Below are 13,357 nucleotides of genomic sequence, written 5' to 3'. Positions count from 1 at the left end.
TCATAAAAATACACAAGTTTGACCATGGACTACTCCGAAAACGGACTATTCGTAGTAAAAACAGAATTATTTATGACTATTCTTTTAATAACTCTATTTTATATTCTCTTGATTCAATCCAGAATCTTGGAATTCTCTTTTTCCTCTGATTTAATTTTTGAGGAACATTCTAAAAATATTGTCTCTCGTTCAAAGAACCCCTAAGGTTTTCCCCGAAGTTTAAATAAGGGATTATATAATGTGACCAAAATAAAATAGAAAGTGGACAGCTCTACGTCTTAACAAGCACCAAATTACTCGGCAAACTGTAATATTAGTTTCTCAGAAACGTTAATAGTCTATAATTGATGCGACAGAAAATTTTAGAAAAGTATTTCATAATTTGTATCTTTTTGGATCTTTAAATAGACATAAGCTAAGTAGTATGTAAAGTATAAAAAAGTAGTATGAAAAACATGGACAATGGACTCATGATGTAACCTCTAATTATCGTTGCTTATTTATTGTACACAGCTAATCGTAAAATTCATGATCACTTAAAATCTGAAGTACTTATCAGTCATTGAACCCACAGCTCTCTGTTCCTATCGCATACTGATAAATTGTCAGTTTTGATACTAGTATGAAGAAACGATAAAAACTGGAATCGAAAACAATACTCTTTTTAATATACATATGAATCACTGGCATGTGAATGATTTCTATATGATATTGGTGAATGTTAGAATTTCATTAGAATAAAAAAAGGTAAAACAAATTACAAAGCATCTAGAAAGAGCAATTACCCTCTAGGGGTTCGTTGCACCTCACTACACAAAACTTTACCTTAATAATTATACAAGATTGAACAGCCTAAGCCTTCTCGTGAAATCCACAAATAAAAACTTTCATTATCATTCTGTGACAAAAAATCACATCCCAGAAATCGATTAATTTTATAATTCAAGGTTATAAAGTTATATATAAATTTTCTTACTCTCAAACAGTTCTAAAATATCAATATATTTTCTGCTACCACTTTCCATATTCCCATTAAATTTACAAATATGCTGGCGCATAATGGTCATTCGCTAATATTTGCTCAGAGTTCCCGCGAAGATTATTATCTAAGAGGCGTCAAGTGCGTCAATGCGATCGTAAGAAGTGATCGTATACGTGGCCGAAGACAAAATGATAAGCTCAAACAGTTCTATTGCTAACAAAGCAACGTGACACGGAAAGGAAAAATGCTAGCCTAGAATGCGTGTTTAAGTCCTTGCGCGTGTAAACAAACACTTCGATTACACAAACCGATAGTCTATTGCACGCACTTGTTTCAAGGTTAACAAGGTTACATATTACAGCAATTTATTGGTAACTGCAAGAATCAAGTATATGTATATATATATACATATCAGTAAATTAATTTAAATAATCAGTATCAAACATAAATGTTAAAATTCAGGAAGATAAACGAGAACGTTTGCAATTTCAATTCTACTATCTATACTTAAAAATCTCATTCCATGTATATCTTAGAGACAAGTACTTCATTATAATAGTAATGACACAACATTTATGAATTCTCAATACCAGATAAATCTTATAATATATCCTGCGAAAGAAAAATATTTATTTCTCTTTTACGCAGTTTCAAACTTCCTAGATCTTTCTTAGGAAATATTTTACTACCATTAACTCAGACCAAATCCACTAACCACGACGCCCAGTTTATACTATTCAAATTCTCCACTAGTCACGATTAAGTCCATTCAAACTCACACGGTGGACTAAATTTCTCTTCCCAACAAAACACACATCCCTCGACACAAACTAACAACCCTTCACTCAACCCAACTATTCACGAGCATCCAAAATATTCACATCAAAAGGAGCAAATTAACAACAAATTAGAAACTACATTTCGCAGCATTCCCAACCAAATATAACACCCGATCTAAATTTCCCTCCTTTCCAGTCCAATCCAAATACCATCATCAGTATTTATCGAAAAGTTTAGTTTACTGAATTCGATCAGTATCTTGGTCTTTTCGCTAGACCTCACTCGAAACCTGTGCAAAAGATGAGCAATCAATACCTTGGTCGCCATCAGGACAAACCGATTGCTTATACACTTCCTCGACTCAAAGCCAAAAGTTATATAAGTATCTGGAACAATATTGCTTTTACTGAATCGCTGAATCGCTCAAGGTCAAACTTCTCCAGGTCAGGAAAATACGAATCATGGTACAACAGATAACCAAATGATATCGTTCCGTTTCACATTGACGCTGTCGTAACCAACCCCAGTCAAAGGTAATTCAGACTTCTGTTCGTACAATCTATCAATAAACATCACTGGTGAATATTTCCTGAGCGCTTGTAAAGTCACCGTCTCTATATACTCGATTTTCGAGAGGATCTCGTACAAGATATCCCCGTCCACCATGTAACGATCAACTTCGTCCCGAAGCTTTTCTTGGACATCTGGGTTGACAGCCAATTCATAGACGATGTAACACATCAGCGCGGAGGATATGTCGAAGCCAGCCAAGAAGAAGATAAACGCTTGAGCTATGATGTCATCGATGGTCATCTGTTCAATGTCGAGCTTCCCTTTGTCCCTAGCCTGCATCAGAAGATGGATCATGTCTATCCTGACGACATTCTGCTCGTCCCGTGTCGGTACAGTTTTGATGACTACGCTGTGGAAGAAAGTAGCTGTGTCACGCGACAGAAACGATAATCCCGCCATCCTGATAACACGGGCATTCATACGGCACAAGAGATATTCGAACAAGTGGAATTTTATCGTGACGATTCGCTTCTTGTAGAAGCTTATCCTTATCGTGATTCTTTAACGAGTTAATACAAATTTCGAGTGACAATTACAAATGAATTTGCAGGAGTTCGGAAAATACAAACACTGCGTGAAGACTCGCCATCCTGCCCCAAATACTTTTATCGATCAAATCTAGGGCACACATTTGTTCTTTCGATAGAAGCATTGCGGGTGAAATATTGTGGCGAGCTTGGCTAGCCAGAGAACCATAAGTGCAAGCGACAAGGGTTTGAGTGAAAAGAAGAAGAAAGTTGACTACAAATATATGTGTACGGGTTTGTCGTTGCACGATGAATGACCAAGAGGGAAGTAGAGAGATGGTTACATCAACTACATGAATGATCTACATATGTTGATACTGTTCTTCCTTGATAGTTACCGAAAATGCGTTGCAGAAACTGTAGCTGCAGGTTGGAACTATTGTCAAGCTCCCAACAGATATCCATATAAAAATAAAAAGGAACACTTTGTTGTCAGGTTTCAGTTTGAACTTTGTGCATCGGGGCATCAAAGATATCAGAGCTGATTGAAGAAAAATTTCTAGAATTTCCTTTTATATGAGATTCTATTCTGTTCTGCGTTCTTGATATGATGTACAGACGTATTAGAATGAAATGAAAATTTAGATATTGAAATTATTGAAGATGATTTTTCAATTTTAATATCTTCTTATCGATAGCTTTTGAAACACGTACGATATACATATATATTTATTATCATTAGAGTTATATCGGTACATTACCACATACATTAAAACAGATTTACACTTACGTTAAGGTTATTGACCTTATTCGTTATTTAAACCTAACAGTCGAGTTATGATTAACTTTATCTGAAAGATATTAATCCATTTTTTAGTCTTGAAAGAAACAAAGTTGAAGTGAGACACGATGACAAGCAAAGATAAAGTTTAATCATATTTCTGATTAATCTTTTTAAAAAGATTATCGATTACTGATTCTAATTAATTATACAAATTAAAACTTTTGATACATTTAGTTACATTTTTCATATATAATTTTAAAAAAATATACATGTTTTACATTAAACGAAATTATACAATTTCATGAAGTGAAAATTTTATAATTTTATATACAAGATCGTACATAATTTTCCTTTAATATTAATCACAAAAATACCGTAATTAATATTGCGAACTACCTTTTCAAACTGATATCTTGATATCCCTTAAACAGTAAATAAAAACTAACCTATCACCATATGTAATTAATTTACACAATAAATGTTTCAACAAATTCAAATTCTTTTCTCTAAACGAACGAAAAACCCATCTTCTGGATCCTGGTGAGCAGTCAACTTCTTGAAGATCAAAGGCGCTTTTGTCTTCTCGGAACGTTTTATGACAAATCTGTGCAATATATGAGCAATTACAATTTTCGTCTCCATAAAAGAAAAACGTTCACCAATGCACTTTCTCGGTCCAAGTCCAAAAGGTACGAAAGTGTTAGAAACAATGTTACTTTTATTCTCTTCGCTAAATCGTTCAGGATCGAATCTCTCCGGGTCAGGAAAGTATTTGGGATCGCGCTGTATTGCTTCAACGGGAAACCAAACAACTTCACCTGGACGCATGGTTACACGGTTATAACCAGGTCCAGCCGGAGGCAGTTCGAACTCCTCCACGCATAATCTATTAATCATGAGTACGGGAGGATGAGTCCTGAGGGTCTCAGACACCACCTGGTCCATATACTCCATTTTGTTCAATATCTTGTACGTAATTTCTCCGTTCCCTTCTGCCATGGCGCGATCCACTTCCTCTTGCAGCTTCTTCTGAACGTCTTGATTCAGTGCCAATTCATATACCACGAAGGATACTAGAGTAGAAGACATTTCGAAGCCAGCCGTAAAAAAGACCAGCCCCTGCGAGACAATATCATCGACATCTAACTGCTGCGTATATTTGTTCGTATTGTTAGCCATTTTCAACAGATGGAGCATGTCCTGTCTGACTATACCCTGCCTCTCACGTTCTTTCAGCGTCTCAGTGATGACCTTGCGGAAGAAGTTTATATTTGTACGGGGGAACACCGTTATTCCCAGCCACCTCATTAACCATGCACATGTACGGTTCAGAGAAAATTTAAGTTGATGTTTGAAGCCAGAAGGGAGCATGGTTCTCCCCATCGTGTACAACTCATTGTCACGGTCCTTCAACGAGTTCACGGACAGACCAAATGCCACGCTGACGATCACGTCGGCCGTGTATCTGGCAAACACGTCCTTCAGGTCTAACGACGAGGAGAAGTCCGTATGATGGTACAAATAATCGACGTACTCGTGAGAGCAGTCTGATACCAGGTTGAACAGGAAGTTCATTTTATTACTGGTGAACGATGGACTTAGGATATACCTCATCTCTTTCCATTTTTGACCACGCAGCGTAAAAAGGTTTTTCGAAAGCAGAGGTTCTACGGTTTCATCTAAGATATGTTGATGATCGGTGAAGCACTTAAAGCTTTTTATAGCAATTTCTTCGAGCAACTGAGGATCGCGGATTAGTATATTGGGCGTATGGAAATCCATCATTCCGACATACCTTACGTTCGGAAAGTGGTTATAAAGAAATCTGGTATAATCTAGAAACGTAACTCGACCGAGCAAAAACTTCCATGATGTTCCAAGAAATGGTGCTGCTGTGAGACATGGTACGCCTTTGTTTCTCCAGTAGGTTTGTTGTCGGTACACAGCAACGAGTATATTAATTAAAATAACGGTGATCAAGATAATCACCAATGACGAAAAGAAGGAAACGTCCATCACTGATCTACTAATACGAATGACTTTCAATTGTTGCCAACGCTTTATATATATTTATACATACATGTACGTATATAAAATAATGTATATATAAGAACATAAAATTACATACACATAAACATACATTTGCATGTCTCTTATCGGTGCATGAGTAGCAAATCTGAACATGAATTAAATCAAATGTTTTAGCCAGTAATATTTTAAGATAACAGTTTTTGGAAAATGTGGGTGGTTCGTTAAAAATAGCAGCAACATTATATATATGTATACACCTTTTTCCCTGTTTCTTTTTTATTAATTTAATTTTACTTATTATGTGACCGTCGTTATGTTTCCACTGTAATTCCATTCTATTTATATACAATAAAAATATTACGGGTTATAATAACAGTTGATAAAGTTCCAAAGCGTATAACAATATGAATAAACAGAAAACAACAAGTTGCTATCTAATAAACAGAAACTCTACGCGTTCCTTTTCTTCAAACCAATCCAAAGTCCATCCACCGGAGTCAATTGAAAACTGCCTTTCTCACATACAAACGGTTTCGTTTTCTCAGTAGGCACTATAATAAACTTCCGCAAAAAATTGGCTACCACGATCTTCGTTTCCATTAGGATAAAACGATTACCGATGCATTTCCGAGGTCCCAGGCCGAAAGGAATGTACGTATATGGATTAATGTTATGTTTATTTGCCGCGCTAAACCGTTCTGGATCAAACTTTTCCGGGTTAGGGAAATACTTAGGGTCAAAGTGGAATCCAATAATAGGGATTACGATGTTATCATCTGGGTTCACAGTGACGCTACTGTAACCAGGTGCAGCAGGAGGCAACTCGAACTTTTCCACGCAAACCCTATCGGTGACCAATGTTGGAGGATGCTTCCTAAGCGTCTCAGATACCACCATGTCCATGTACTCCATCTTCATCAGGGAATCGTAAGAAATTTCTCCATTTCCCTCCACCAAGTGTTTCTCCACTTCCTTTCGCAGCCTTTCTTGAATGTCCTGGTTGAGGGCCAACTCATAGAGCACGAAAGACATTAAGCTGGACGACGCATCCCAACCAGCTATGAAAAAAACAAAGGCTTGGGCGAGGATATCGTCATTGGTCAGTTCATGGTTCTCTTCTTTGTTCCTAGCCTCGATCAACAACTGGATCATGTCGCGTCTAACAATACCCTGCTCGTCGCGCAATTTCACCGCTTCTGAAATCACGTTCGAGAAGAAGCTTCTCTCTTTACGGGGCAACCACGTGAAACCCAGCATCCTCATTAAACGAGGATTCCATCGGAAAAACAAGAACGTAATCATACGGCGCAGGCCATGGAAATTATTAATGACGGTGCCTGCCTTGTAGAACTCGTTGTCGCGATTCTTAAGCGAGTTCACGCTGATCCCGAAAGCTACCGTCGCGATCACGTCGCTCGTGTATCTGGTGAAAGTCGTTTTCAGTTCCATCGAGGAGGAGAATTCAGGGTGGTCGTACAGATAGTCGATGAAGTCGTGCGAACTATTCGACACTAGCTCGAACATGAACTTCATCTTGCTGGACGTGAAGAACGGGCTCAAGGTGTTTCTCATCTTCCTCCAATGATCGCCTTTTAACGAGAAAACGTTCTTTCCGAAGATCGGATCCATTTCTTCGTTGATAAAGGCCTGATGATCCGGAAACTTATCGAAGTACTTTATCGTTAAGTCTTTGACTAATTCGGGGTCCTGGATGATGAAGGTCGGCGTTGCGAAGTCCATTGTTCCCGTGTACTTTACATTTGGATAGTAATTGTAAATAAATTTCGCGCAATCGACGAAGGATGTGAGACGAAAAATAACACTCCCTTTAATCCCAAAAATTGGAACCGTTTTTATATACGGGACATTACGTGCCTTCCAATACGTGAGGTGCTTATACACCAGCGCGATTAACTTTGTTAAGATAATGGTAATTAAAGTAAAGACTAGTAACTGAAACACGTTCAATGGTGAACTCTCCATGCTTACAGATGAAACCTTCCGATTCGATTTACCATTTGTAACTGACAGTTCTTATAAATGTTAGCGTACCCACCTGTTCACAAGGATACGCAAACGCTTTGATAATATTTTTTTGGATAAGAGCTGAGCAATTCAAAATTTTTAGAACATGATACTTTATCGCGACTTCGTATCGCGACTTCGTATCGCGACTTCATATCGCGACAATTTTGTACTATGCAAGGAAATCTACTAATTCCATCGCTTACAAGTTATCAGATATAGAGGTCATTTACCTCATACCTTAAATTATGATAAATTAATCTTTTGCGATAATGATTCTAAATTGCTTGTGATAAATTATTGTAATATAAAATGCATTTTTCCAATTAATTCGAAAATATTCATAATTTATATGAGTGCACCACATGTTCTTTGAGTTTCAAAGTATAAAGAACAATGTGTCCTTTAACACATCACTTTCCTATTCACTTCAAGCCTATCTGTGAAAATATAATTTCCCGTCGCAATAGATTTCACTTTTTTAATTTTTAAATTAAAGTTATAGTAAATTTTACACATTTCATAAATATACCTAAATAGCAAGAATAATCAAGTTTTCATAGATGTTACATCTATTTTTAATTTATTTTTCAAATTTGTTCAATTTGATTTAAAACAAATTATTCTGACTAAAGAATGTCTGATCAAAGGACATACTTATATCTCCTATTGCAACTAGCATCTAGAATACAATCTGTTATAAGAAAATTAAAATATTCGAAACTTAGAAAAAAGTTGTTCATTTTGGTATAATTAAATAAAATGATAAAACTAAGACAATTTAAATATGATTGCCCATATTTGTAATCACTTACCGATGAAGACGAAAATCTGATGATGCGAGTAACGCAACAGCATTGATATAGAAATAGTCTGAAACAGAAAATAAAACGATCAAGTATTAAAATTTATTTTCTAACTATTGATGTACTTTTTAAATAAAAATATATGAGTCATTTTAAATATTAATTGTGTGTAAGTAAGTACACAAAATAAAAAATTGTCTGTAGAAAAAATACACAACGAAAGAGTCCCTAATTAAATTTGTGAATAATTTCGAACGCAAAATTATATCAATTAATACGCGTTCTAGACCAAAATATGTGGTATTTATTAGAAAGAGATTGCAACGAAGCTATATTACGAGATAACGTGCAAGCAGAGCTCGGTTACCGAGTTCAGAGTGAATAATGCAATTGAACTGCGATCGGTTCGAATTGAACTAGCACCTGACACCCCTGCAGATAATTCACTATTTGCAACAGGCAACCTTGGCAACAAACCCACTGAATGGTACGCTGCAGATGTTATTTACACGAAAAGTGATACAAAAACATATAACATTAAAAAAATAAGAAAGAAATATTATTTGAAAGAATATTACAATTCAAATATAAATGCTGCAGAAATTATGTCTTCGTAATTAATGGACAATTTTTCAGCTTTATGATTCTTAATTTTCCATGAAATTGCGTTCCAGTAGGATTCGGAGCAAAGAAAATTTAGAAAGATAAAGCTTATTCAATTTTAAAAATAATTATTTAAAATTATTAACAAAATAAATTTTCTAATTACATTAAAAGCAATTATGTATATACTGCTTCATTTATGTACATCGCGAAGTAATGTGAATAAAAAATGAAATTTTGATAAAACCTGTTACATCTCTTCAAAAGCATTCCATTTTTAACCTTTCTATCCAACGAAAAACTTCTACGTGTCATTTTTAAAGAAATCAACAAGCCTCGTTAACCAATTCACTCAATTCTATGGAAAATTCACAGTCCTTCACATGTCAAAAAAAACAATTGTTTGCAAAATTTGATTCGAATGATGACTCATTACGCAACATTATCAATATTACGTAAAATGTACCGGAGAATTGCAAATGGCTACTGACGTCAAAACATGTCAAGTTTGTCACTCTTGTATAAAATGTAATTCCTCGATAAACAGTAATCATATTTCATACTAGTTAAAAAAAAATCTGTCTATTTTAGTTATTCAAATATTTCTTTCTCAGACACTAATACGATTAAAATATCTTTCTCAAACACTCAATTGTACATAGTAGTATTTCCCGTCTAGCCACTCATTTTCGTAATATTCAAACTCTTGTTTTTCTATAAGTTCCTCATATTCCTGCCCACATATATGAATAAAAATTTATCTAACATATTCGAAGAGTTATCCAAGCAATTCTTTTAAATTTTTTAATGAATTTATAATATATGCATCGACGTACTATAACTTAAATATAAAATTTACACTTCCCGCTTAATAGTTTTTCTTGGAGCATGGAATAGCTACAAATCAATAGACTAGAAAGATAATGATAAAAAACAAACGCTGATCAAATTCGATACAAAAGGTCAAAATATCTGAAAAAAATGAGACAAAATAAATGCATGTACGAGAAAACTCAAAGGAAGCTCGAAGAAAAGGAAAAAGAAAAGAATAGTAAGTATGTGACGCTGTACTGCATTGTAACAAAGTAGCTGATGTCATGCGCACATGACAGAGGAGATACAAGATAATACATGGATGACGACAGTCTTGTACACGTGACTTCGCGGAGGGTTGACAAAGGGTGGTTCCAGGTGGCACCCCAATCACTGAAGTAACATTCACGTGTTGCGACACGAGATCTACCCATCCCGTCTCCGTCACGAATTACATTCGAAACATTCCCAATCCTCTATAATCAATTCGCAGAATACTATGTTAATACACGATGCGAAAAAGTAACAGCGTTTTCGATCATATATACCCTTAAATAGATCTCTATTTTAATATCACGTATGAGAATTTTTCATAAAATTTGAATTTTCAGTGTTTGTAAATCCACTTTTGTTACACAATCGAATGATTCTAATACGATATAATCTACGTATGTATAAAATAAATTATTTTCGGGTGTCATTTACAATTATCTAACATCACGTATCAGTGAAGTCAATGTCAAGTCATTTAATATCTTACATTCTATTACGCTTAATATATGTATATCTACATACTATGCAAAATTAAATTAAAAGTAAAAAGACTTATCCTTTATCAAATTTCTACTTTATCAAAAGGACCACCCCTTTTAAATAATTTCCAAACAAATTTTGAAAACAGCTACTTTGCATTCTATTCTATAGTCCAAAAGAAGAAAGCATAACAGAAGAACACGTATATATTGGTATACCAAAAAGCTTGAGATCTTCCTAACATCCTATCCTATTCCTAACAACTAGGGAGCACTCCAAAATTGTACGACCCATCTGGTATTCGCACAGTCTACATTGAAACCTTGCTACCAATAACACTATCTTATATTTACCAATCTAATTATCATAAGAAAAGTTACTCATTGAAGGAAACTTCATTCGAGATGACTCCTATTTGCAAATTAAAATAAAGTAGAAGTAATTTAAATTGGTCAATGATAAAGATACAGATAACTAATAAAACGTGTTGTTTGTAAAAAACACATTTTAAAAACGATTGAAAATTCTTGGTGATCCTATCACGCTTAATGCAAGATTGTACAACATATTTGTGCACAATCTGATACGAAATTACCAACTTGCGTATCTGTAACGAATATGATGCCCATAATAACGTTGATTTATAGCCAACGGTTCGACTCCAAAGGGATCGCTCGATATGAGGATGTAAGGGGTTGAGAATTACCTTAGTACATGGTTACTTTAAATTGATTGCCATATCATTTTACATGTACCAGACTGTCGTGTGAACACGTATAACACCATCCCTCCGACAAGGAAGAATATATCTGGATCGAAGACATGTAGGATACGAAACTAACTCTAATTTAGACGCACAGAGCATTTTTTGTTTAAAATAATTCTAATCATAACATATCGCACAATTTGTAGTAAGAACTAATCTATCTAATTTTTGAGGATTTAACCAAAAATCCAAATAATCCTCTTTTATCCTGCCTATACTATTATTTGTAGTATAGTATGATAAGAAGAATATACTTACAAAAACTAACATGATGAAAAATGCAGCAAGGTACGAAGTTCTGGTCATCCACATGCTTACAAATCGATAATGCTCTCCAGTCACTACATTTCTGTAAATAATAATATATAATATAGATCTTTTAATCAACAACAATTTTTTTCAAAAGAATAATATTTAGTAAATTTTATAATTTAATTACCGTAAAAAGCCTTTATTGTCCTCATGTTCTGCTAACGTCTTAATACTCGCCATTAATAAATCATCATATCCCAAGAATTCGTCAAGTATAAATCTTGAAAAATCATCACCAAAGCACTTATCATTTACAGGATCCAAAGTAACGATTTTTACAGGAATGTTTAATCGTTGTCTAGCTACAGGTGATAGCCTCAAAAAGCCATATTCTAATGAATACTCCACAATATATCCATCATCTAAAAAAGGAAATAAGTACCTCGTAAAAATACTATAATAACTTTATTAAGATTAACATTAATAATATATTCATTCTCTAAACAAGAATTAAGAACCTAATAAAAGTACGATAGTAACTTTATTAAGATTAATATTTTCACGTGAGAAATCATAAAGATAATCGTACCTGTTCTAGCAAGTTTATCAGCTTCGGAATTCTGCTCCTTTAAAGGTTGAATATCGTCTTCTTTATCTGCTTTATTTGTATCTTGTTCTATAGTGCTATTTTGTGCGTTTGATAATGGTATTATCTTTTCATCTGATGCCTAAAATATTAATTCCAACATAATATTCAAAAGCTCCATTATTAATAACAAATGTAACGTTTGTCCAATAAATGATATTTACTTCTGTACTCTCTACATTTAATTCATTCCATAATTTTGCTGGCAGAGATGGACTTATTATTGTGTTACTCGTGCTTAAATTTGGATCTTGCACTTCGCCAGGAACATTGGTGTTCCTCATAACTATTTCTTTTTCAGGCATTAAGTTATTATGATTTTCTTCGTTCGATGTGTTAGCCGTGTCCCTCTCATCGTCAACAGCGGACGGTTCGATATTGATAAAACTGTAAATGAAACAAGCAAGTTAATAACTAAAAATTAATAAATAAAAACATATATTTAACTACAGTATTATATTTATTCTTACCCATCTCTAATTAATATTCCCAGAGCGCTAGTTAAATCATCAACCTTCTCTTGCCGTAATTTCTCTTCTTTTGCGTAACTTTTTTCTATACTGTAATCTTCTCCTCCATTCCTAAGTATCTCGACTCGTAATATGCCATCCCGTGGCCAATCATCACGTATATGTTCTAAACAATTTGTTGGTGCACGTGAAAATACTATGTGAATATAAGCCAGCACAAAAAATGCTAATATAGCCTGAAAATATATAATTTACAATTATTTACATAATATTATAATATTTTAGTAAATGTGTTATAGTATCTTTATCCATAAAGATATGTGAAAATCCCAAAATATAGGCTACACTCTCAACGAACCGGTAAGAGAATAGATTGAGTCGGTTCGGAGTCCTGAGGGTATTTCGTAACTCGAAAATTTCTTTCGAGGATTTCGAGAATTCGAATTAGGTTTCAGAAGGACTAATTCTAAAAAAAATATATCACATAGATCGAAAGTCGAAAATAACAGTCGTATTAAAAAAAGGCTGTTTTAAGACTTTCACAACCTGGTGACATGTTATAGTTCTCATTCTTGAGGCAGTGATGTTGCAGTATCAGCATGTCAT

General features: G+C 34.4%; 1 protein-coding gene and 3 pseudogenes across 2 annotated transcripts in view; all 4 read right to left on the bottom strand.

Moving 5' to 3' along the window:
- The window catches only part of LOC143178795 (membralin-like), a 195,717-nt gene that overhangs the window by 180,989 nt on the left and 1,371 nt on the right, over positions 1 to 13,357 (bottom strand). For both annotated transcript variants that reach the window (XM_076377646.1, XM_076377645.1), the window contains exons 3-8: positions 12,752 to 12,987; positions 12,446 to 12,668; positions 12,225 to 12,363; positions 11,823 to 12,057; positions 11,642 to 11,732; positions 8,458 to 8,515 (exon numbers count right to left, since the gene is read on the bottom strand). In XM_076377646.1, coding sequence (XP_076233761.1) covers positions 8,458 to 8,515; positions 11,642 to 11,732; positions 11,823 to 12,057; positions 12,225 to 12,363; positions 12,446 to 12,668; positions 12,752 to 12,987 — 982 coding nt within the window. The remainder of the gene's footprint in view (positions 1 to 8,457; positions 8,516 to 11,641; positions 11,733 to 11,822; positions 12,058 to 12,224; positions 12,364 to 12,445; positions 12,669 to 12,751; positions 12,988 to 13,357) is intronic.
- On the bottom strand, positions 1,937 to 2,924 carry LOC143178956 (cytochrome P450 9e2 pseudogene; annotated as a pseudogene).
- On the bottom strand, positions 3,853 to 5,368 carry LOC143178955 (cytochrome P450 9e2 pseudogene; annotated as a pseudogene).
- Positions 5,860 to 7,600, bottom strand: LOC143178799 (cytochrome P450 9e2 pseudogene; annotated as a pseudogene).

Source organism: Calliopsis andreniformis, chromosome 5 (genome assembly GCF_051401765.1).
Source record: "Calliopsis andreniformis isolate RMS-2024a chromosome 5, iyCalAndr_principal, whole genome shotgun sequence".
In the NCBI taxonomy this organism is placed as follows: Eukaryota; Metazoa; Arthropoda; class Insecta; order Hymenoptera; family Andrenidae; genus Calliopsis; species Calliopsis andreniformis.
Note: the sequence above shows the minus strand (reverse complement) of the source record. Positions and strands in the feature narration are given on the sequence as shown.